The sequence below is a fragment of the Pochonia chlamydosporia genome, chromosome 1, assembly GCF_001653235.2.
Source record: "Pochonia chlamydosporia 170 chromosome 1, whole genome shotgun sequence".
Taxonomy (NCBI): Eukaryota; Fungi; Ascomycota; class Sordariomycetes; order Hypocreales; family Clavicipitaceae; genus Pochonia; species Pochonia chlamydosporia.
The window spans coordinates 8,170,019-8,194,678 of record NC_035790.1 but is presented as its reverse complement, the minus strand read 5'-3'; the positions used below and the strand labels follow the sequence as shown (position 1 = coordinate 8,194,678).

Below are 24,660 nucleotides of genomic sequence, written 5' to 3'. Positions count from 1 at the left end.
CTATTTAAAGATGACCTCTTAAACTGGCTTATTAATTTAATGCCGCGGCAAATAGCTGTAGTTGTGAAAGCCTGTGGTTAGTACATAAAGTACTAGCTGCATTTTCTAGTAGATAAACCATCTACTATTAACTAGCTTAAGTTACAAATTAATTGAGCTAAATTTGGGCGCAAAATGCGGCATTTTAGTTGTTGGGTTGAGTGGCAAAATGGGGCTGCATTCCGCCATTATCGTGACTTTTGTCAAGTGACTGTACCAGGGAAGATGCGATACCGAGCAAAGTTATAAACGGTTCCCTCAGATCTATAGTTTGTGGCAAAATAAAATGCCAGCGCATGAGCTTGGTCTGCTTGGTCCAGCAGACTGGTGCTAATCTGATTGAAGATCTGTGAGTAAGCAAATTTACGATTATTAGCGCGTGTAGACAATGCTGCCTTATATGTGTGGTCCACCGGTGGGAATTGCTGGGGATCACCGATAAGGAGAATTAGGATCCGTCGCCAACGGGATAATGGAACAAGACAGAGGGCTTCTGGTAGGCGTGCCGCCTCGTCAAGATACGTCCTTCATTGCGGAACGAAAAAGCTCTGGAGATAGTATCCGCATCCGTCGAGATTTGTCTGCGTCGTACAGACGCTTTCGTTCAGGAACAAATTCTGGCAGCTTCTCTCCGTCTACAGTCTGTGGTCATAAGTATTTGAACAAGGAAAGGTATCGCATATCGCGTTGTGTGCTGAGGCATATTGAGCTGTGCTAGTGTATACTTGGATATGTTCAAATATCTTTGACCACAGACTGTATATTGGAAGCGGCGTAACCGTCCATGGAAAATTGAGCAGGCGTGGATGATGCGGTACCAGAAGTCTTCCTTGTGACGCACGAATCGTAGGTTGGTTCATACAACCCACAAAGATATCCCATCAATGGTTGAAAAACCCCATCGTCAAACTGCGGGAGTTTCATTGCCCTCCAGAGGCATCGTAGAGGGTGCTCAATATCCCTAATGCTGTGAAACAGCAACGTGGCAGGTATGAGATGCACAGACTCATGATTCACTGCGCTCATGAACTGATCCATTGTGCCTCCACACTTCTTAAATTCGTGCGCTTCGTCAAGTATAACCCGTCTGAAGTTGTGTGGCCCAATTCCATTGATGTTGTATTTAAGTAAAACGCTGCCACCTCTGGCGGCATCGTCGTCTGAGTCTGATACCAGATCAATGTCATGCATGTTGAAACTGTCGTTATAGTTATATTCATTCTTGTGATACACCTTGCAGTAGGCATATTTTGATTGATTCGCGAAGTTCCAGGTGAACTTCTGTTGGTAGACTTAAAGTAGTCTTGACGTTGTCGTTCCCGCTGTCGACCTAAATCGTGCCAACTTGTTAGTTGGGAACATTGAAACAAGCATTACAACTCTCACGGCTGCGCTTACCCATGGCTTGTCTGAATGCTCTTGGCATTCAATCAATAAACTCTTTAGCTGATTCGTTTTCAGGTATACACCCCTGGGAATTCGCTTTGTTGGCATAGATCCAGGATCACCATAGAAGACCTTGAGGCGCAGCATGGGAAACGCCTCCTGAAGTTCATGGAAATGTTGATATATGGCTTTGCTCGGTACCACAATTAATGTTGGCGCGAATGTTTCCTTGTCAGCGAGGTCTGTGCCTTTGCATATAAGACGGCCAATGTGCGACGAGTTCAACGTCCTTGTACATGCCATAGACAATCGCGCTGCCTCAGGGTCTGCAGCATCATGGGTTTCATCTCCAAAGTGGCCGAGTTCTAGTGGATCTTCACTGACTGTCTCTTCAAGCTCGGCGAGCAGTTTGTAGGAAGTTTCATCGTAATTAAGTGCATATTTGGCACTGATATGTTGTAGTCTTTTTGTGACGACACATCGAGCAGCGCGAAATCGTCTCTTTCGATATCCTAGAATGACCAATAGACCTGCAATTGCCGTCTCCAGTGCCGGTGGCATTTGCTAAGACAGTGCCTCTGACCGGGTTGCTCTCCATTTCAAGCATCCAGTCGGCATCTATGCATAGCTAAAATCGACAATGTTATCATATGCATCGTACTAGATATAGTAATAGGAACTACTTACCGACTACCTGGTGAGGTCGAAGTTCAAAGCTGCTCTTTGGCGCAAATTTAATGACTTCTAGTCCGCAAAATGATGTTAACGACACAGCTTGTCAAGATCAGGGTTCAACGGAGGATCCTGGTTGTAAATGACCTTTCCTAGGGCGATGGATTACCCCATGTTCCTTTGATGCATTCGGAGTCTGTCGGGGTCGTTAACTAAATGTTTGTCATCCACACAACTGCGACTTACCATATGTCGGATCTGACTCAGGATAGCTTCACTCAACAAACGATTGAAATGTGCCCTGTATCCCTTTCGACTTTTCGTATTTTGATGAATCTCAGTCTCCTGTCTAGAGTAACTTTTGCCACATTCCGACCACAGCTCATGAAACAGACACTGCAAGGTCTCAACTCCGAATTTCGGCGCGCGGGGAAGATTGTGGATGACATCGGCTGTTCTTGGTCGATCCCTTTCATTTTTGGGTGAAATGGTGTTTGTTCTTGAGCTGACTTCCTGTCCGTCTATTCCTTGAGCTCTAGCAACTGTGAACACAGAGCTACATTGGGGGATCAGAAGTATTTGAACACTTAGAGGGTATCACATATAGCAGTGTATATCAATGTATACTAAGATGTGTTAGTGTATACTTTCATGTGGGCAAATACTTCTTACCACAGACTGTAGAGTATGATGATATGAGTGGGTTTTGCTTGATAGCTAACTGTGTATATTACACCGACGCGGCAGCATTTGTGCAAATTGACCCCAGGAGACGCATCATGATGTTGATATTGACGGCCAGCACGTCAACACTGGGCCTGGCGCGCCCACACTGTCGAATGTCTCTCGCTTTCTTGGGGGTCCCGATGATGGACATCTTTTCATCCGTCTGTGGCTAGGATTGCCATTGATTCGACCTAAGTCGGGCCAGCCTGTTAGTTAGGAAGCAAGCATTGCCATTCCTTGCAATTGCACTTACAGTGCTGGTCTGTATGTCCTTGGTATTGGGCCAGTAAACTCTTTGGTTGGTTCACCTTCAGGTAAGCGCCCTTGGGAAATCGCATTTATTGGCGTAGATCGTGAGGTCGCGAGCCAGAGCAGAGAGACTGGGGAATGGTGAATGGCGAGCTGTAAGAGGCACTCTAGAGGGTGACCAAAATCAGTTGCAAATGTTGACACTAGCTATCTCTATGGGCGTGTCTGAGGTGTTTCTTGGGCCCCAACATAGATCCAGGGTCATCATAGATTGGAAACGCCTTCCGAAGTTCGTCGAAATGCTGGTAGATGGCTTTTCTTGGTACCACCATCAATGTTGGGGCTACTGTGCCCTTGTCATGGAGCTTTTCTGCTTTTGCATACAAGACAGTCGGTCTATGTGCAGTGAGTTTATCGCTCTGGTGCACTCCGTAGACAGCCACGCTGCGCATGAGGTGGTTCATCCTCAAAAGGTTGAGTTTCAGTGTACTTATATCTTCACTGAGTGCCTCTTCAAGTTCCGTGAGCAGTTTGCTGCATCACAATTGTTGCGTGTGATAAAATTCCTTCTTATCGGAGCTGGATTGAACATTGAAAAGACAGGGCAACAACATGTGGGAAGAAACAAGGGCTCATAGCCTGTGTGGAGAGAATTTGAGAGAAAATGAGGTCAATGGCGTGAGTGAGGGAAAAGTGAACAAGTGCTACGGTGGAATGGTCTTGGGTTTATAATGAATACAGAGACCAGTGAAAGTGTGCACATGGGAATCAGTGAATGGGTCAATGAATGGAGCTGTGAATGTGTGAGGCCAAGTCAATGTGAAGATCAACAGTAGCACGACTCAAGCTTGCATTCGCCTGGTTCAAGCACATAAACAGCTTGCAGGTGCAGACAGCCGGCCTGGCACTGCTAACAGCTGTCCGTCAGCTGTCAACATTTTAATGTTGCGATTGACGACCAGACCATGCCGTCCAATGAATAGTCAAGGTTCCATATTGACGTACCACAATACCGTCATCTTCAATGCGTAACGAACGGCTTCAATAAGGCTTTCACAAAGTATTGAGACAAGGTGTCAACGGAATATAACTTGTACTATCTCTCTGAGCGGAGCGTTCCCTTTCGCCAGGGTGAATACCCTAACAGATATTTTCAATATACACTCTATGTGCTCTATACTTGGCGATATATTTTACGCCCGGCGAGACATTCTATACTTGGCGATACACTGTTGGGGTTCACACCATGCGACCCCCTTTATGAGGTCTGGCAAAAGAGCGTAGGGAAAGGGCAAGGTGATACCTGCTTGCCACGTAATATCTGTGAACAGAGTCGATTTTGTTGGACAGAAATTGAGGTTCTCAATTGTAAGACTAGATACATCATGGTCAAACACAAAGTACAACTGGTTGGTAGGTGTTGCCTCTCGAAAGTATTCCGTGAAATGCTCAACGAAGGACTCCATCTCAGGATGGATTCCCTGAAGCAATCCCAGACGGCTTTTATCGTAGCGAATGCCTCGCCTGTTTGAACGTCTGTTCCTGGTAAGCATTTTGTCGTTTCAAGTTGTCGTGTTCTAGGCGAAAGTTTGTGAAATTGTGTCGGAGAATCACCCACAGAAAGTAAGCGAAGCGACAAAACCTTGACGAAGGCCTAAAAATGAGAGGTGTGTGACGGAAGGAAATATGCTCTAAGCTCCAAGTGCAAAAGACAGAAGGGTGAGATGGTGAAGACAGGAAGATGACGAAGACATAATGGCGAAGGAATGAAGATGGCGAAGGAATGAAGGTGATGAGAGGAAGGAGAAACTCTGGTGAGAATTTAAGTCTATGGCCGCCAGCTGGTAAGCACGGATGTTCCGAGTTCGCCCGCTGGCGGCCATAGACTTAAATTATCATTTGTTTAATCCTCGTTGCGAAACTTTTAAATATTTGTGTATGCTCTAGGCGTTTCACTATAGAGGTAAGTTTGTTATGGCGAAACTTCTGTGAATTGATTAGAGTTCTGTGCGCCCTGTTTACAGCGCAGTATTTCATTGACATTGCATCACAAATGCCAAGTGTCCCTGGGCTTAGAGAAGCAGGAAACGCCATCTAAAGGGACAAACATGACTCTGTATCCAGCCACGCAGAACCAGGAAGGACTGTAAACTATCGCCAATGAAAATGCGGTTAACGTATGCAGAAGAACACAGAATCTACCTACGGGATACCATACAGATCTTAAAACGTTTATCTCTAACGATTGGCCCAACAGCTTATGCGGTATAACTTTGGACTGTCCCTTCAGCTGTGTGTTGCACAAGTTCACGCCAAGTAGTTGCAGATTCAGACAAGATATTGTTCTCAAAGACAAGCCATTACGAGCTACCGACTCCGTCCGTTAACGTGCAAATCGACTATTATACAACCGTTGGTTCCCGCAGTCTCCCGATCATCTATGCAAGAGGAGGCCGGCAACGAGCCAGTCTGCTTCTAATGTGTCTAATAAAAAGAACAAGACGGCAACAAAAAAGAAAAGATGGTTGACCGTAAAGGGAAAGCCTGCCGGCTCGTGCCGCTCCTTCCGATGTCCGGCACGAGCGGCCTGGCCCCACTAAACCATCTTACACGCGCAACTCCCACCTGATTCTTGGTATATGATGCTCAGAATCAGCCAAATCCACCGCTTCTATCCCAAATTTTCGACCACGACAAAGGAAAAGTCGTCTATTTAGCGATTTCTACACCGCCTGTAGCTCCCATAGCCTTCTTCAAATCGCCGTAGATGGCGAACTGTCCGGCAGTCAAAGTACCAACCATGAACAGACGAGCGCCGATACCAGAGTAAGAACCGCGGAAACCAAGCTCCTTAGCAATCTTGATGAGACGAGAAGTGGTGCCCTCACCGGGAAGACCCTTGGTCTTGTTGATCTTGGAAAGCATGGTATCGGCGGGCTGGGAGACAAGGGCGGCAGCGAAACCGGCGGTCAAACCGGCAGCAAGGTTGGCAACGGTTTGCATGCCATCAGAGAGGCTCTCCTTGGGGTAAGTGCGGAAGATGGTTTCGGCAGCCTTCTCGTAGACAACGAACTTGGCCATGGTGTAAGGGATCCTAGGAAAAGTGAGTTAGTTGTTGTTGTCGTCACTTGTCATGGGACTTGCCCATATACAGTCAGGGCCACAAGTATTTGAACACTTCGTGGTACCCAAAATTTCCAAAGTATAACAAAGCCAAGGCCTTGTTATACTTCGTAAGTTTATACTTTGAAGTGTTCAAATACTTATGACCCCCACTGTATTATCGCGCATGGGTTAGAGCTGGACTTACTGCTTGAACAAGATAGGACCGAAACCAGCATAGAAAGCACCAACACCCTCGTTCTTGAGCATCTTGGTGAAACCGCCAATCAGGCCATTGGCGTAGGTGGGCTCAGAGACGAGACGGATACGGGTAGCCTCAAGAGGGCAGAGGGCGATATCAGCGAAGAATTCGGCGGCGGCAGAAGAGGCGAGGTAGACAGCAGTGCGGTTCTGGGAAGCAGTCTCGAGGCCGAGAGTGTTGATCCACTGCTGCTTGAAGAATTCGTAACCTCCGAACTTGAAGGCGCCCTGGAGGAAGTAACCGGCAAAGGTAGGACCAACACCGGTCAAGAGAGCGCCAGCACCCTCGTTCTGGATGACCTGGCGGAAACCGCCAATCATGCCACGGTTGTAGGTCTTGGGGTCGAGCTGGATACGGGTCTTGACGCTGTTTCAGGCGAAAAGTCAGTACGCATATTCACGCAGTTTATGAGAGCGCCGGTCGCAATGAAGCCAAGATTCCGGCAAGCGACAGAATTCCGATGCGGCCAGCAGGATCAAGTTCGTCAGACACAGGAGAAACGTACACATCGACGGGAGTCAAACCACCGTGAGTGACAGAGCAGCAGACGGCACCAGCAAGAGCGAAACGGGAGTACAGAGCCAGGCCAGACAGCTGAGCAGGCTCAGCAGCCTTGACATTCTGGACAATGGCATCGACCTTGGTCGAGCCAGTGGATTTCGCGTCGGTGGCCATTGTGACTGACAGTAACGAGCTTCTTCAGAAAAACAACTGAAGAGAACAGGTACAGAGTGGAGATGGTGAGCGGGAGAAGTGAAAGAAAGAGTCGAAGTGTCGACGTTGAAGTGGGTTGAGATAAGAAGGATCACGGGAGGGAGAGAAAAAAAAGCTCAAAGGTGGTTTTTCGGCCGTTCGGGTCCACGGACTGACGGACGGGCCAGAGATTGAGCGCCAAGGGGGCAACAAGACCAGAAAAAAAAATTGTTCTGTTGCTGGTTCGGGAACAATCGGGCCCTCCCATTGGCACAGAGATGGGATGGGACCCACTCCGGCCTCGCTCAGGCACAAGCCATCAGCCACACTTTCCCGGCCATTGACGGTTATTCGGTGCATTGCTCAGAGTTTTGCGACCATGATGGAGAATGGAGACTCGACATACCTCAGAATCTGTGTCGATCTTGGAGATCGGTCTGTCCGATAAGAAGCATTCAGACTGGCTCGTCTTTCGATGTTGACGGATCAAACGCGGAGAGCACCTAATTATGGCTCAAATTGCTCTTCGCAGTGCCTTGCTTTGTTCCGCGCCACATCGTTGCCGTTCAATGTGTCCCTGCGCCAGCTCTGTGGCTGGTGCTTCCATTTGGCGGCCATTCAACGGCTCAAGCACGCCAACGTGTCTAGTCGAGTCGTCAATGACGATCTACACGAATGTTGCCATCTTCAACCTTGATATCAAGGCACAAAAACAGAGTTGTCATGATGGAATGCACCCTGTATTTGTTGAGATGATGCTCGTTACCGACTGTTGTGAGGTTTCCATTGTGCTAGTGATGCTGCGAGCACCAAATTCTCAACCATTAAAGTAGCGACTTGATAGACTTAACCAGAACCAAAACACATCGTTAGCGCATTTTATCAACAAGATGACAACGTCATTATCGTCACAGATATCGCACAACTGGACCATGCGGCTATGGAGCATGCAATGTACCTGCGCTAATTCCCGCTGTTGTATTACTATCCTACCCTACACTTGCAATCTCGTTTGTTGGCGAACAGTGCACCGTGGACCGAGGCGTGTCGCACATGCAGCAAGATAAAAAAAAATAACCCATCAAACGATAGTGAGCTAATTAGCGTCTCTGAAAACCGGAGAATTGGATTGAGATACAGCAACAATCTAAACATAGCATTTGGAACAATTCTCCCGATTTTGACTGATATTACCACCATGAGACGCCCAGAGGGGGTTGGAACGGTGAGGAGCCTGCAGTGTGCTACTCGCCAAAGGGACCACTTGACACAGAACATACAACTGCAAATACCCAGGCAACTATACGGAGTAACATGTTAACAATTCATAGCCGTGGGAAATTTTCCCCCTGTTATCGTGATGAGCGTATTGAATCTCAGCCGATGCCAGATTCTTAGTCACGTGCTGCAGCCTACATGTCACTTTACCCCTGAACCAGACATCTTGTGAACGCCTCAACGATGTCCTTGCACCTTATGGAAAACAACACAATAATCGTTTGCTTCGCTATTCACACGTCAGCCAACCCGGCGGCGGGGCGACAACGCCATTCAGAGAATCAATGGACGACGCAACGGCTATAGGCCCGCCCTGGGTCAGGGCGTATGTAGGCACCGACAACTGACTCCGATGCCACACTAACATCGCCGGCAATCATTCATCCAGAGGCATCAAACATTATTGAATTGCTCTGGGAGGTAAATGGCATATCGAAGTCCCCATATGAAATGTATCGCAACATAAACCCCAATCGTAGCCTGATCACTCTGAACAGGGCGAGCAACCCACATACTACTGTGCCCAACGGCGTTCCTGACCTGCACTTCCACGATTGCTGGGTTAAAGCTGGGTCAATGAAGGGACTTATAATTACCGCTGTTTCTGGTATCAGGCAACTCCTTTCAGCGGTTCTTACTCTGGTATCGGCGCTCGTCTGTTCATGGTTGGTACTTTGACTGCCGGACAGTTCGCCATCTACAGGTCATCAATTCTGATGCCAAACCCGTCTTACTGGTTGCCATGGCTTCAGACTTCCAGTGGGTTCATCGTGAGGACTAAAGGTCACCGGCCGATGTGCCATATATCCAGTCATAGTATGAAGTCACCTCCTAAAAGTTTTGGACATCGTTGGTGTTTTGTAATCATATTGGCGATAAATTCTCCACGGACCATGAGCAAAGACAACGCATCAGATATATGCCAGCATGTACCCTGAGGTCATAGCTGGAGTTGCGATAGCCAAGACCCAGCTTCACGGAGAATGGCTCTTATCTCCAAAGCTATCTCCGTTTCCTGTGCATTTGCTGGGCTGGTTTTGCGGAGTTTTGCATGACAAATGGATGGGTGTCTCAATTTGGCCCTGGGTCCCGCCAGCTGTAAACGCCGAAAGTGAACGGCGATAGTCCAGATCTGGCAGTGACGCCATAGATGTCACGGCTGAGCCGCCAGTTAAGGTGCTGATGCACCGAGGTTCATCATGGATGTCGTGGGGCATATCGTTGTGATTGGATGAGTGGTCTCCAGTGGCGGTTTTTGGACCATCCACATTACGATCCAGATCGATGGGAAGCGGCAACATCCAGTGCGGAATTCTATGTCGCGGCAAACATGTTTGCTTGTTGCCGTGAAACTGTTCCTGTGCTGCTTGAAGGTACTGCTTATACAGTAAGGCATTGAATGGATGATGTCCTTTTGGCATCAGATGTTGAAATGAGAGGTTTAACCCCAAGGTTCATGTGTAAAATATAAGACATGCCCTGTAGTACTTCATATCATTGATTGAATACACCAGTAATAGTCTTGATGAATGCCGTGGTAATGGATGCCCGCCGTCCCCACTTGGGTAAGTTTCGATGCGCAACGTCCCAGAAATCCATCTCGAAAGCAATGACGCTCGCTCCAGCCGGGGATAAGATTGCCTGGAGCTTCAATGGGTGGAAATCGATATTGTCAGTGGCGTACCGGTTTCGTGCCATAAAAGGTGTCGCACCCCGACGTTCTACATCGTGTTTCTGAAGCAGCCCTTGCACGAACCCTTCAAGTCCTGCAATTGTTCTGACCGCGGGAAATAATCCAAGACAACATATCACCTTTACAGTACAATGACCGATTACAAGTTCGAGGGATGGATGGGCCTGGATGCCGAGTCCGCCAAGGGCAACATGGTGTGGAAAGAGTACGAGCCGAAGCCATGGGAGGAGACGGATGTCGATATCAAAATTACCCATTCCGGGATATGTGGTTCAGACCTGCACACCCTTAGATCTGGCTGGGTGAGCACAGTCCCGAGCAAGAATTTGCTGACGACCCAAAGGGTCGAACTATCCGCTTTCAGTGCTAGAAAATTGAGTTGCTGACGTGTGGTGTGTTGTACAGGGTCAAACTCCGTACCCTTGTGTTGTCGGACACGAGATCGTTGGTGTAGCCGTCCGCGTCGGGTCCAAGGCTGAAGGTGCGATCAAGGTCGGTGACATTGTCGGTGTTGGAGCACAATCCGATTCCTGTCTTGGGCGAGACGGTCCTTGCAATGAGTGCAGTCATGATTCCGAAAACTACTGCACCAAGGTCGTTAATACATACGCCTCTGTGCACCGAAACGGCGGGAAAGGCTACGGAGGTTACGGTCTGTATCACCGTTGCCCGTCACACTTCGTAATCAAGATTCCCGACGGACTTGCTCCAGAGTACGCAGCACCGATGCTCTGCGGTGGCGTGACTGTATACTCGCCTCTTAAACACTTTGGAGCCGGGCCAGGCAAGAAGGTTGCCATCGCAGGCGTTGGAGGGCTTGGCCATTTTGCTGTTCTGTTTGCCAAGGCATTGGGCGCAGACGAAGTCGTCGGAATCTCCCGCAAGGCGAGCAAGAGACAGGAGGCGTTGGATCTTGGCTGTGACGACTACATCGCAACCGACGATGACAAGGATTGGGGAAAGCATAATGCCCGCCGGTTTGATCTCATTATTAGTACTGTGTCCTCTGAGAAGGTTAGTCACATTCCCAATCTGCACCTTTGTCTGTCAAGAATTGATGCCTGTTGTGGATCGACGACCTGTTTTCGCAATGGCATTTGTGGGCGAGTTGTGCAGCTAACTCTTTTGCTAGATGCCTTTGAACAGTTACATCAACACACTCGGCCTAGATGGAACGCTGGTCCAGGTAGGAGCGCCAGAAGGTCCCGTGCCCTTGCGCATCTTCAGTATCATTCCAGGTCGCCGCAGAATTGCAGGATCCGGAATTGGTAGCCCGAAAGAGATCCGAGAAATGTTCCAGTTGTCCGTTGATAAGAAGATTAAGCCGTGGGTAGAGAAGCGTCCAATGAAGGATGCCAACCAGGCAATCGTGGATATGGAAGCTGGGAAGGCGAGATTCCGATACGTCCTGCAGAATTAGACCATTATCCTGGATATCGTATTCTGCTCTAGCGCCGGGCATTGAAGCCTCAGGCTGTGTTGTAAGCAATGTCTCGTCGGTCTGGAATGCGACACCCGAGGAAGGAGAGCGCGGGGAAAGTACAATTAGTCGTATTAGAGGAGTTGGAGGGTTGAATTTCGCTTTAGAGTACTAGAAGTGCCTTCATGAGAAGTCAAAACAAAAAGTTCTATTCACTTGGCCGTGTTACAAACGTTGGATGAGTCGCTGTGCACCAGGAGTCAGTCGATCATGTTGACCATGGGTGTCTTAGGGCTGGGGAGCTATTGCCATGGATTCGATACGGCATCGCCGGCGAGGCAATTTGACGAAACAATGCCCGACCATGGCTGTTATTTCGGTTCAGTTGGGGCCGAAATGACAATGTGCTATTTTGAGAGGCTCGACTGACTGGCAGATACACCGGCTGACACCCCCAACCAATGGCAAGTCGTATGGTATGTACGAGAGCCCAAGCCGCATTGTCAATCGCGCGACGGCCGGAGGCAGGCGAAGTTGGACTCGGAGTTGATTGTGGAGTGGTATTGTGAGATGGAGTCTGGTCGATTGAGGAAATCGTGCATGGGCGATGGACGGTTGGATGGGTGGACAGACTTGATGGGCTAGCCAGTGATAATGCAGTAGTCATCCTCGTATTCAACACACCAAGTGGGAAGGAACTATCGACCGCCTGCTCAAGTTGCGCCGTTGATGGACGGCATGACTGGTTGCATGCAGAACTTGACAGAACCACCGCATCGTGATCAACTTGTCTGGTATTACTTTTGTTGCCGTTCCTTCTGCTCGGCCCTTCTTCTCTCGTTTCGCGATGGCTGTGGTTGCTTTGCCAATGCGGGAGCACCTCAATCCATTGTGATGCAGGCATCGTTTCTTTTGTTGCGTTTGGGAGTCGACGCAGGGCAACTCGCCAATGCAGGGGCCGATGAACATGTGACACGGTATTGCTGAATACCTAGGTATCAACGGATACCAGCATCATGAATTACCTGTAAGTGGGCTGCAGTGTCTTACAACATCGCAAAGTCTGACTTGATATCGACGCCCAAGTCTTCAACACAGCGGATCCCGATATGTGACGGAACTCTTCGGCCAATTGGCCACAGTGAGGCCCTTGTACTGCCCAAAGGTTGACAGAGTGCGCTAGTCCCAAATCCCCGATTCACCGAGTGTTATAGCACTTAACGAGACAGCTGCTACTTTGCACCAGGTCGATTGCAAGCCGTGATTTTATTCTTCTTCCACAGAGGTGGGAAGCAGTCTTCCAGTGGTTATGACAGGGCAGCCATGCGTTGGCACACGCTAAGGCCCCTCCTGCATCGAGATTCTCAGCCAGTTTATCAGCCCAACAATGGCTGTCAGTCATCGTGATGGCTTCATTACTGAGCCTCCCTCCAATCAGGTTCCTTGAGATCCTTGTCTGGGTGACCCATTCAGGGCAATACCCGGTTTCGGGTGGCAACCCGAAGCCTTGGACGACAAAAAAACTTGAAGTTGCAGCAAAAGCAACATACCAAGGAATCCGCCAGTGCCTGGCGCTTCGTACAGTAGCATCCAGTATCTAAAAGTCCCGCATCAACTCTTGCTTCGAAAAGCCGGGCTGGCTTGGCTTGATGCTAACTGGTCCACATCAGACGATCTGAACGTCATAGAAGCAAAATAACGAGGAGTTACACCTGGCAAGACGCTGATGGGGGTTGTACCTGTCTGAGGCCCATTAACGATGGATGGTTCTCATGTCCTGTTGACTGCTTTGGATTTGCTTTGAACTAGGAGCCTGTATCATCGATGATGTCCTCTAATCTCAGCAAATCAGTTTGCCGATGGCTCAATGAGAGTCGCGCGACAGGCTTAGGCGCTTGGCCAAGTTTTCACGAGGGGAGCGTCATGAGGAGCACGAGTGGAACACGAGATGAGCAGACCTGTCGAGGCAGCCACCACACCACCTGTTCGAGTTCAATCAGAGGAAGAACCGGCTTCCTCAATGGCATGGCTGGGCTAGAACGATGGGCTGCCACGTCCTGTATGCAGGTCACAGGAGCCACAGAGCGCCTTCCACAGGGTACAGATGGGAAAGAAGAAAAAATTCTGCACACTTGCTCCTCAGACAGCCAGCCTCCAGCTGTGGCACAACATCAACTGCCCTGATTGGCGCACAGACGGCCGCCAAATAAACACAAAAATGGAGAGTTTCATGCTGCTCGACGCCAAAGACTGCGGACTTGTTGCCAGCCGGACGATAACCGACCATCAAGCCAAGATCGAGCGGATGTGCACCGGTTTCTCATTCGATTTTGTGATTTGTATACATACAATGGTGCCTTGCACCGAAGAGCCTTGTTAACATCGTTTAGTCAACTTGTCTCTCCACAATGGCTCGCCGGCAGGCCGACCGACCGCCAGTGAGAAATGGCGCATAACGGCAAATATAATACGGATGGTGCTAAATCGGGAGACATTCCTCCTCGTCCCGACGTTTGGCTCGTTTGACTCCATTTTTGACCCCGTTGCCAGTGACATGGGCAGCGAGAGTGGGTTATCCCCGCCGTGTCTAAATCTTTGGCTTCGAATAGGAAATCCTGCCACGCGAAAGAGGAGGCTACAAAAGCGCCCGTTCCTGGGCCTCTACGCCTCTTTTCAGCTTAAGTTCAGCTTGGCGCTCGGTCACTTTCTGTGCTTTTCAGAGCATGACACCAGAGCCTTGGCAAACCCAAAAAAAAAGAACCTCGGGATAGTACAGTATGGTCGTGATCAGAGTCCAAAGTCTTGAACAAAAGAAATCCCATAGTGGGACGAATTGCGGGCAAGAAGCAACACTCAGTTTATTTGGCGAAGCAAATACGGCAGCATAAACGGTAGCTTTTGCCAGTTCCTGGCCCTTGACGGAGTACAGGAATAACGGGGTGTGCCCTATCTACCCCTAAGCCGTGCAGTGGTGGAAACACGACCTCGTTCCGCTATGCCATGAGAGGAAGTTCAGGGGTGTTTACTCGATGCTGTCCCTGGCACAATGGTTGGCTGTCGATGAGAGTTTCCAGCAACTTCACCTGGCGTCGGCGGATTGGCCAACGACTGTTCGGCGCCAACAAGCCCTAATGATTGGGACTAATCCTGGATACTCCTGGATGGTCTGGTGTTCTCGGGTTTTCCCAAAGTCGAGTGGGCACCGGACGCAAGGTGAATCACCCCTGCACACCCACTTCTCAGTCATGCAGTTTGCCAAGCGCCTCTGGTGGTCAACGCTTGAGATGTGATGTGGGCTATGACGGCGAACAAGGTTACTTACAGGATCTCGTATTTTGTCTATTCTGAACAGCAACCAAGTTTGGCAATAGCCTTGCAGGTGGGCGTTCTGTCAAGTTTGGGTGGCCCCCGGATCCCAGGCCGGATCGCTGATAAAAAGGACGAAACGCCTTTGTCCTCACAAGAAGACTTTTCTACTTTCTCCCCATATCACTGTCGTTTGTTGTAAACCTCCTTCGTTACAACCACATTCGCTACTTAATACTGTTGAATACCCTCGTTATATCAAGTACTTACAACAACTTACACCACCTTACCACCAAGATGAAGGCTGTTTTCGTTGTCGGCGCTCTCGCCGCCTCAGTTGCTGCTCACACCTATCCCAACTGCGAGCATGACAACTGCTACCGTGCTCTGATCAAGGACGGTCTCCAGGACAAGGCCAAGGCCTTCTGCTTCGAGTGGCTTGCTGGTACTACTACTGCTGCCGCTGCTATTCCCACCGACTTCAGCAACTGCGACGTCCGCGCTGCCAGCTCTGCCTGCTCCTGCATCACTTACACGGCTACTCATACGACTGGTCCTACCACGACTTCTACTCCTCCTCCTCCTACTACCACCACAACCAGCGAGAAGCCTCCCACCACCACTCCTACCACCAGCGAGAAGCCTCCCACTACTACCACCAGCAAGACTGAGAAGCCTCCCACTACGACTACTACCCAGGCTCCTCCCACGACCACCAAGACGAGCGAGAAGCCTCCTACCACCACTCAGAAGACCACCAAGTGGACCACTTCTACCATCTGCGTCACCAAGACTCACACCATCACCTCTTGCCCTCCCGAGGTGACCAAGTGCCCTGGAGGCGGCCACACCACCGTCATCACAGAGACCATCCCCGTCTCCACCACTGTTTGCCCCGTTACCGAGACTCAGGCTCCTCCTCCTCCTCCTGGAAACCACACTTCCACTTGCTACACTACTCAGACTTACACCATTTCTTCTTGCCCTCCCACTGTGCCCAACTGCCCCATTGGCAGCGTCACCACCACCGTCTACCCTACCGGTACCACCACTATTCCCGGCTGGACTTCCGTGGTTCCTACTGAGCCCACTGTTGTTCCTCCTCCTCAGACTACCAGCCCTCCTGTCGTCACTGCTGCCGCTGGTCAGCTCGCTGGAAGCCTTGAGTTTATTGTTGCTGCCGCTGGTGTTGCCGCTTTCTTCCTGTAAGGGAACAAGCAGCAATCTAGTCAGTAAGGGTTTTCTTTATGGGTAACGGGTCTTTTTCCTATTTACGTCCGAGCTTTTCGTTTACACGAAACTGGAAACGATCATGGATGTAATTATCAAAACTTTTAGAATTCAGGGTTTTACTTCTTACGGAATTTCAAACAATAACTGGCTGCTTATAGGCGCCATGGATGAGAATGGTACAACGACATTTAACGTCCCTTGTCAGTAGTTTTAATTGAGTCATTCCACCATATACTTGAGCCTCCGTTTCACAAGTGAATGTCATCGGTATCGAATGACGAGACAACTAGTCAGTTAAATGAACTATTTGGTTTCGTGGTGATCATGATATGATAGAACTAGGCCTAGCTAGACGAGTCATGCTCGTCGCCTTGTCGGATGTTGCTACCGGATCACCATGCTTTGTGGGTAAAGTGGCGTCATGGCGGTTTGCAAGGGGGAGAGTAAAATCGTCAAGAATAAAGGACAGTGGTCCACAGGACCCATGGGATGGTTAGACAGGACTCCGTAGGGTGGATGTTACAGGTTTAGGGATGGAAATAATTAAGTATGGTGTAAATCCAGTTTGGGGATGTCATGTCTGCCAAATATACAGTACAGTGCTTATTATGTTTGGTGAGATATAAATGATGTCCAGGCACAAGATACCGTTTGTATAGGGAACTGTAGTCTTGGCTAATTATAGTTCTAACAGCTAGCCGTGCACTAACGTGAGACAATGTGCAGTTATAGCGTAGTACCTTAGCTTTTCGACACTGTTTGCCGACTACGGTGTGTGTTTTCCTCCTGTCAGTGACAAGAGCTGCTGGTGTTTGCCTACCTACCTAGGTAGGTAATTGTTTACTCCGTATTCCACATATATACAAACAGGGGTTTCGGACAAAGTGTATGTGGGTCTGAACGAGTGAACAATATACAGTGGCTGAGAGGATAACCAATCATGACTCTGCTCTTGTCGACAAGCCTGGACATGAGAGCGATGGGGTTCGAGGTGGTGGTGGCTTGATTGAAGCTTGGTTGTTTCTTGGATGTAAACACAAGTTTGATGTTAACTGGGCAATGCGCAACAGGCTCAGTTCACAGACGCAAATTGGGACACGACCGGGAGTGAAAACAATCAAACTAACTTTAGCTGATTAGCGTCCTTTTTTTCATCTTTTGAGATACGTGCGCAAGCAAGGCGGCTCACTGTGACGGTCTTGTGTACGGCAGCGCTGGCTGGCATTCGCATATTGGGTGTAGGGAAGGTTGCGGGATTGTCCTGCTGTGTAATGACCCAAACCATTGCTTTGGACGGTTGCGGCAGTCATTTTTGGAATATCTACTGTGTAGCAGTAGAACAACGAAAAAAATAATTGATGAAAAAGGCTCTAGCTGAGCGAACGGACCATGCCTAATGTGAGCTGTGAGAAACGTCAAATTGGGCCTTCTGCATTGGCCACACTGACCCAGAGTCGCGTATCAGATCTTACTCGGTTGCTGGATTGCCAAGACGTCAGTGCTTCAATGTCTGAAGTAAACTAGCGTGAGCCAGTGGGATGCGGATCTGAGTGGTACCTGAAAGAGCCTTTGACAACCTGGAAAAGTATTGGTGTGACGGTGACGTGCACATTTTGGCCAAGGCGGAAGCGATGAACCGGAAAGACGGAAGTCAGTGGTGACATGCAGCTTGGAGGAGGCTGTGCCTGGTGTACAGCCGTGATGAGTGCCAAATGCGGGTTGGGCTGTTTTGCGGGCAGACGAAGGAGAGCAAGCCAACAGCATGGATGGAGCACGACCAGACGGGACATGAACCATGCGCCACACTTGGTAGCTCGTCTTTGTTGGCGATCATTTGATGTCTTGTTTCTCATCTTGGATCTTTTTACTGGTCATATCGGTAGGCATACTTTGAGATGTTGCTGTTCGCTTGCATCAGTTGACAGATTGAGATTTCTGACGTGATATATGAGCTAATGGGGTGTATCCTCACTCAACGCGAAATTCATGTCCTCATGACCGAATTTTCGTATGATATTGGGTCTTTTACTTTCTTGCAATAGATACATGCGTGCCACAATGAGCCTGACATTACCCATTGTACCCATTGCTAAGGGTAAGTGCAGCCTTGTGATGAGTGCGGGGAAGCGAACATTGCCCTTGTCGTTGTGGAATTTACACTGCCCAGCCTATGTGCTCTGTAAAGATGGGTCAGCTTTGGCTAGGATACGAAATATTTCGTGCATTCGCGTAACCTTCTCTTTTTTTGTTCTATGGTGAGACGGATACAGCGGCTGAAGAAATTGGTCGTCGTATGGGAATCAAAAAGCTAAGCTGACTGCTCGGTCTTGGCGGTTCGTGGGACTTGAGGAATTGGAAGAATGAGTTCAGTGCTGGTTCGCAGGCCTCCATCAATTCATTGTGCAAAGTATGGACCCGGGTGTTCCTTCCCTGCATGCATTGATGGCGCTTGAGCCTGACTGCAAGAACTGCAGGTGCGAACCTGTAGCAACCAGGCAAAGTCGCAAGGCAGTCAGGCTTCCGCTGAGGCGCAGCACAAGGCACCGCAAGACAGGCAGACTGTGACTTCAATGTTGACGGCTCAAGTCTGGTGCTTTCACCCATCTGGTCCACCAATCTTCCCGTCGTAATGCCTGTAGCTCAATGATCCGGAGGCCACTTCCACCAAACCTCCCCTGAAACTTCCAGTTCCCGTTGGCCCAGATGTTGGTCGCTCCTGCCATGTCCATGGGGTCTGAGGCGCTGCACTCATTGGGGGCTGCCCCGCTTCTATCCCGCGAACCAGCGAACCGTCAGCCGCCATTTACAGCGCCTCACTGCCATCCATGTACTGGGCCGCACTAGGCCCTTGCATCGTGACCTGCTTCTCAAAAGTTTTGATGCGATTATCTCTTCATGTTTTCTACTGCTGACACACAGTGGCACCAAGCTATTGCGGCCCGTGTTCAACATGCTAGCGAGCTACCCATCATCCCCGCCGCGGTGGAGGCCGCTGGTGGGCAATGTCGTACATGGCGTTACTGAATGGAGAGCTAACATCTCGTCCAGGGTTTCTTTCTCCAGGCCGGACTGCAGCTCTCGTGGAGCCCAGGATGGAGCTATGATGCCTCTGATCCATACATGTAGGCCCTGGTATTGGGTGTGGCTCAGGGCTGACCACCTGCGGCCCAGAATGAGGCTCAAGGCGATTTTCCTTTAAAACTAGAAGGCAGCCACAGCACATATCATGATGGCTTGGTCCAACGGTCTCGGCTATCTATTTCGTTGTGCCCATGGGACCTTGGACGGGGGTTTGTACCTCGTTCGAAATCGGTCTATAATCAACAACTCGAAAAACAGCATCACGGTCACCAACCAAGTTGGTTTGACAACATCTCGACGACACCACCATGTCCAACATAAGGCCCTCGCCGCCGAAACTGGCAATACCTGCCTCCCACGCCTCACCATCCGGAGCTAGTGCTACGACGACAACAGGACGTCCTTCTATGTGGAGCAAATCTGCTCAAAGAAAGATGACCCGTCTCTACGTGTATACCACACTGCCCTTGAATAAGATTGTGGAATTAGTTCATTCCCACTCGCATGAGCCGGCGCCTGGGTAAGTCACTATGATCTCAAAGTCACACTCCCGGATGCTATTGCTGACCAACGATATGTAATGAAGCCACGAGTCGGCTCACAAGAAACTGAACATTCTTCTCGACAAAGAACCACGATGGCTGCACCCAAGGAATACGGATGACATGGGCCGTCGCGTAACTGAATTGGCCAATTCCCCAACCAGATTGCAGTCAACTACGGCGGCTGCAAATGGTCACTCTCGATCGACATCGAACACTTCAAGGATATCCCCTAGCCCGCAGAGGTTCAAGATGGAGGACAGTGTGAGCCCAGCACCCTTCGATGCTTCGGCGTCGCACTGTTCGAATGTAACCTTTGCTCCAATGCAGCAAGGATTTGGGTCGTCTAATCTCTGGGTACCTCATGGCGCACAATCATCTACCTCAATGTCCCCGGCTGAGCCCCCCTATCAAGCGGAGGAAGCCACTGATCAGCATCATTTTGTCAACTTCCTACGGCAGACTACATGTCTCTCCAATTCGACCAACAATACCACTGGCTCCTTCCATCGCGTACTATCTGGTTACGCAGAGCCTTATGTTCAAACTGTAAAGAGGCTCGTTAAGAGATTCACGGCTCCCATCGCCAATCGACCTAGCTTATCTCCTTACTCAGAGGGAAGCTCCGCCATTCAAACATGGGCAGATGAGGAAGATTGCCCTCCGGAATTTCCTCTTCAGCCCTTCCCGATACCAGGGGATTTCCTCAAACTGGACGAATACTGTAATAAGAAGCTGTGCTATTCTATGCGCGACGCTCATGAAGCACATCGTTGCCTCTGCTCCATGCCTCTGGACACTTGTGTACTTCCCTGGGTTACCCGTGACGGCATTACGATGACCGGCCAGCGCCTTTTAACGCAAGGCCCGACTCAAAACGATACTGTCGTCACTGACTCCTTTGGAAATACAGTTTTACATTTTCTAGCCTCCAGAGGCTCCGTCGACGTTTTGGGATACTCTTTAGGCACTGACTTCTGCAAGTCTCTTATTGGAGCTAAGAACTCGGCTGGCCAAACCTTTCTCCATGTTTTGAACCCAATGGTTCTCGAAAACCCACAGTACGTTGAGGAGCTTTTACAAATGGTCGTCGAAAGAGGTTGCGACCTCCATGATCGCGATCATTATGGTCGCAGCTTCTTCCACTTGCTTGAGGCTGGAGGGCACTCGAAAGGGCTCATGCAAACTGTCGCAAAATTCTGTCACACGGACTTTGACATCGCAAGAGACGCATTCGGGTTCACACCTGCCAGTAACCATTCTGCTATGGACCTGGATCCTTCGGGTTCCGCCCTCCAAGACACATCCAGTGCCATATCTGGTTCGGATCCTGGAATTGCCAAGGAGAGCAGACTATTGGAGAAGATACGTCTTGCATTAGAAAACCCTCGGCTTCAAGATGAGGAAGGGCGAAATGGCCTACATTGCCTTGCAATGGCTACTCTGAGCTACGCCTCAGTGGTCAAGAAATATCACCTTCAATCTCCTCAGCGGGACAAGGCCACCAAGAAGCAGCAAAATGCCGAGAATGCTCTAGATTCTTGTGCATTCAAGCTCGCACTTCGCCTGAACCTGTTGGAGGGATTATTGGACGCTGGAGTTGATCCGAATCAGCATGACGAGAATGGCAATACTCCATTAATGGCGTTTGTTGCTGAACTGCCGGAAGACGACGACTACAAGCTTCCGCCTCAAATATTGAAACTACTACTAGAGAAGGGGGCGAACATACACGCTAGAAACAGACGCGGTGAAACAGCGTTGCACATTGCAGTGAGATGTGGTCGGAAGCTAGCGATGCGGACCTTGTGTGAGAACCAGGCCAATGTTCATGCCAGAGACTCCGTAGGGAGGAGTCTGTTAGATGTAGCCGATGTCAAGATGATGAACTGCGACAGCGACGAGCATATGCGTGACTATGCCCACTATGAGGCATGTCGGGCTTGGTTGAGTGGAAAGGGCATGGCTCTGCAGAGCCCATCGGTGCTTCATGAGTGGGGGTTGTGACGTGGGAAGGATATTTGTCGTTATTTAGGCGTTTAAGGGTGCTGGAAGAGGCATATTGGCGCTGGTTTTGAGCTATATTGCTTAAGGTTTGGGAGTTTTCGGAGTTTTGGAATAGAGGGCATGGATAGAACAGGATACCCAGCTACATGATGCGGATTTAGCATTAGGCACTTAAAAGCATTTGGATCGAGAAATCGATTGAATATGATTCAAACAGAGACGAAACTTCCCCCCAAGATGATACAGAAGTGTCGCATGCTGGATGCATTGTGCAGATTGAGGCTGGGATGTCGCTTACCTTCTGAACGTTATTTAGTTATAGGAAGCCCGGCAGGTTGTGATACGTGGTAGCATGGAGATCTGGTCTTCTGGATGATTGTACAAGCGTCGCACTTACAATCCAGGACGTCTTAACTCACGTTTCCTCTGTAGAAGAGCAATGGGTAATCCTGCGACTAGCAGCTTTAAACCTGCTTAGCACGATCGGAAGTGCGACATTACAAGACGATTTTCTGGAAAAACGAGAAGTTTATTACGCTTAGAGAATAGTTTGAGTTGTTTCAAATAAAAGCACTTGAGGTTATAGAATACGTACCTACAGCTGAGTGTTTACCTACAGGTAGGCGTATTTGTCTACGAGCTAGACGGACCCCCGGTGCGTGATATCGGAACAGGAGACTCCTCGCAATGGCGCCCTTGGGACGAAATTTTCAGACACGGTTGAGATAGAAAAGGCCAGTGAACCTTGTTGCTGTTGTCAATCTACATTTCGTTCATTACCCAAGCAAACAAGCGGATTCTAGGCCAACGAATCATGGCTAGAATGCTCTAAGCGCTGACAAGAGTTTACACAACCGTGCATGTAGATAGTAGCAAGGCTTTATTCCCGCTTCATTTCAACGGTAGACTACTTCAAACCCTTTCATAGAGTCCAACGCAGCTCTAATCTCAGCCTTGTAACCAGCAACTCCACCCGCATAACTCATCGGCTCATTCACTTTACCGGGGATAGATCCCCCCATGAAAGGGCACCTAGCCTCAGTCGGAATCAACGTCATATTATTCAGGTTCACAATGTGTTTCTTCCACTCCATGGCTGCTTCGGGTTTCGCATTGACGTACTTGATGTTGTTGCGTTGGATCTTGTCAAGCATGTCGGCAACCCAGCGTCCTTGGATCTCGACAGTGGATGGGCCATTGCTGAGAAGGGTTGGCCCGTGGGGGCCGTAGATGTGGAACATGTTTGGGTAGCCGCTGACGGTTAAGCCTAGGTACGTGTCTACGCCAGAGGCCCATTCGTCCTGAAGTTTGACATTTTTGATGCTCTCTAAACCGAGCTGTGTCATGGCTATGGAGAGTGTGGTTAGCGCGCGAAGAGCCGTGAGTTGTTTACGAACTAACCTCCGGTTGAAACGTCCTGGTAGAGGGGTCAGCTTGTGTCGCAGTTGTTATCGCCAGAGGGAGGCGGTGATGATAAAGAGTTGGTACTCACAAATCCAGTAGCGACTGCTATCACGTCAAACTCGTGGTGCGTGCCGTCTTCAAGTGTGATGCCAGTCTCAGTGAAGCTCTTGATGCCATTCTTCTTGATATCAATGACATCAACGTTAGGGCGGTTGAATTGCTCGTAGTAAGAGTCCACGACAGATGGTCTCTTTATGCCAAAGTGATATGGCATCGTTTCAGGTGCGAGGATATCCCTCTTTCGTGGATCATCGATAAGAGCGCGGACCTTTTTGGCCCAGAATGCGTACGACAGCTTATTGGCTTCGGAATTCATCAAGTGATCCTTGTACAGGGAGAGCCAGAACTTGAATCCTCCTTGTTGCCATGCTTCTTCGTACGCGGCCTCTCGGTCTTCTGCGTTGTCATCTAATGTGTTCTTTTCAATCCAATCATAATGAAACCCAGCAAATGTCGTCTCGCGCAACCGAAACAGCTCGGGATATAGCGCCTGGTTGCCGTGTTGCTCCGCCCGTGATTGCGACCTGCGGTTAAAAGGTAGGGCAAGATTGGGCGTTCGCTGGAAGACTTTCAGTTCGCTTGCAATCGGACCCAATGCCTGAACGAGTTGCACTCCGGAAGCCCCCGTGCCGATCACGGCGCATCGTTTGTTTTCCACTTGTATGCCCTCCTCTGGCCAGAATGAGGAGTGGTGAAGGGCCCCTTGGAACTTGTCTACGCCAGGCCAGTCAGGGATGTGACGTTTTGAAGCCTGTTGCAGTCAACTGTGTCAGTTGAAATGTTTTGCTAATACTAAGACACTTCACTTACGAATCCGGTGCCGAGAATTAGATACTTGGCTATGGCCGTTCGCCCATCTTCTGTACGAATGCTCCATTTACCGGATGAAGTATCGAAGCTGGCGCTAGTAACAACTGTGTTAAACGAACAGTCCTTCTTTATGTCAAAGACCTTATCAACGTGGTCAAAGTACGCCCGTAGCTCCCGATACTGGGGGTAATTGGAAGACCAGGTCCATGTTTTCCAGACCCCCGGCCAAGAAAATTCGTATACTGGGATTTCTGAATCAACGGCCGCGCCAGGGTAACAATTCCATCTCCAAACACCACCCAGGCCGTCTCCAGCCTCGAAAATGGCGGTTTTGTACCCGCGATCGCGAAGAGTCTTAAGCATGAAGACACCAGCTGAAGGCATATTAGTTACGTGGTTCAGCTTTTGTTTCCATCAGCCAATAAGATAGTCACCGAATCCGGCGCCGACGACGAGCGCATCAAGTTCCATGATATCGACATTTGTGCCCAATTTTTCGCGTTGAGGCACCGAATAGTCAGTCAGTTTGGTATTGAACCTATTGGTGCGTGAAACAATTGCCGTCGCCATGTTGGGAGAAGAAGGCGTAAATCAGTCTAGCCTATGAAGTTGTACGAATCTATAGTTGCCTGATGAAGCAGTCGAAAAAAGTGATTATGGAAAGCCAGCCGGCTTTATAGTCGTGTTGGACATCCCA

At 49.5% G+C, this 24,660-nt stretch overlaps 9 protein-coding genes across 9 annotated transcripts; 6 read left to right on the top strand and 3 right to left on the bottom strand.

The window, feature by feature from the left end:
- Window positions 1-1,255: 1,255 nt before the first annotated feature.
- On the bottom strand, window positions 1,256-1,986 carry VFPPC_02162 (hypothetical protein; the record flags this gene model as incomplete). Its single annotated transcript, XM_018281858.1, has 2 exons — window positions 1,256-1,369; window positions 1,438-1,986. The coding sequence occupies 2 exons, from the start codon at window positions 1,984-1,986 to the stop codon at window positions 1,256-1,258; spliced, it is 663 nt and encodes a 220-aa protein (XP_018138963.1).
- Window positions 1,987-5,781: 3,795 nt separating this feature from the next.
- VFPPC_02160 (mitochondrial phosphate carrier protein) lies at window positions 5,782-7,111 on the bottom strand (the record flags this gene model as incomplete). Its single annotated transcript, XM_018281857.1, has 3 exons — window positions 5,782-6,166; window positions 6,383-6,802; window positions 6,942-7,111. The coding sequence occupies 3 exons, from the start codon at window positions 7,109-7,111 to the stop codon at window positions 5,782-5,784; spliced, it is 975 nt and encodes a 324-aa protein (XP_018138962.1).
- Window positions 7,112-7,698: 587 nt separating this feature from the next.
- Window positions 7,699-7,962, top strand: VFPPC_02159 (hypothetical protein; the record flags this gene model as incomplete). The annotated part of the gene is made up of 1 exon (XM_018281856.1): window positions 7,699-7,962. The coding sequence occupies one exon, from the start codon at window positions 7,699-7,701 to the stop codon at window positions 7,960-7,962; it is 264 nt and encodes an 87-aa protein (XP_018138961.1).
- Window positions 7,963-10,231: 2,269 nt separating this feature from the next.
- Window positions 10,232-11,520, top strand: VFPPC_02157 (NADP-dependent alcohol dehydrogenase; the record flags this gene model as incomplete). Its single annotated transcript, XM_018281854.1, has 3 exons — window positions 10,232-10,402; window positions 10,506-11,114; window positions 11,233-11,520. 3 exons carry the CDS (start codon window positions 10,232-10,234, stop codon window positions 11,518-11,520), a joined length of 1,068 nt encoding a protein of 355 aa, XP_018138959.1.
- Window positions 11,521-13,344: 1,824 nt separating this feature from the next.
- Window positions 13,345-13,704, top strand: VFPPC_16709 (hypothetical protein; the record flags this gene model as incomplete). The annotated part of the gene is made up of 1 exon (XM_018294462.1): window positions 13,345-13,704. One exon carries the CDS (start codon window positions 13,345-13,347, stop codon window positions 13,702-13,704), a length of 360 nt encoding a protein of 119 aa, XP_018138957.1.
- Window positions 13,705-13,993: 289 nt separating this feature from the next.
- VFPPC_02156 (hypothetical protein) lies at window positions 13,994-14,810 on the top strand (the record flags this gene model as incomplete). The annotated part of the gene is made up of 3 exons (XM_022428268.1): window positions 13,994-14,260; window positions 14,345-14,414; window positions 14,482-14,810. 3 exons carry the CDS (start codon window positions 13,994-13,996, stop codon window positions 14,808-14,810), a joined length of 666 nt encoding a protein of 221 aa, XP_022284123.1.
- A 313-nt stretch (window positions 14,811-15,123) lies between these two features.
- On the top strand, window positions 15,124-16,035 carry VFPPC_02155 (hypothetical protein; the record flags this gene model as incomplete). The annotated part of the gene is made up of 1 exon (XM_018281852.1): window positions 15,124-16,035. One exon carries the CDS (start codon window positions 15,124-15,126, stop codon window positions 16,033-16,035), a length of 912 nt encoding a protein of 303 aa, XP_018138955.1.
- Window positions 16,036-19,448: 3,413 nt separating this feature from the next.
- VFPPC_02154 (ankyrin repeat protein) lies at window positions 19,449-21,689 on the top strand (the record flags this gene model as incomplete). Its single annotated transcript, XM_018281851.1, has 2 exons — window positions 19,449-19,660; window positions 19,727-21,689. The coding sequence occupies 2 exons, from the start codon at window positions 19,449-19,451 to the stop codon at window positions 21,687-21,689; spliced, it is 2,175 nt and encodes a 724-aa protein (XP_018138954.1).
- An 896-nt stretch (window positions 21,690-22,585) lies between these two features.
- On the bottom strand, window positions 22,586-24,533 carry VFPPC_02153 (steroid monooxygenase (CpmA); the record flags this gene model as incomplete). The annotated part of the gene is made up of 5 exons (XM_018281850.1): window positions 22,586-23,037; window positions 23,091-23,106; window positions 23,182-23,904; window positions 23,964-24,337; window positions 24,398-24,533. 5 exons carry the CDS (start codon window positions 24,531-24,533, stop codon window positions 22,586-22,588), a joined length of 1,701 nt encoding a protein of 566 aa, XP_018138953.1.
- Between the last annotated feature and the right edge of the window lie 127 nt (window positions 24,534-24,660).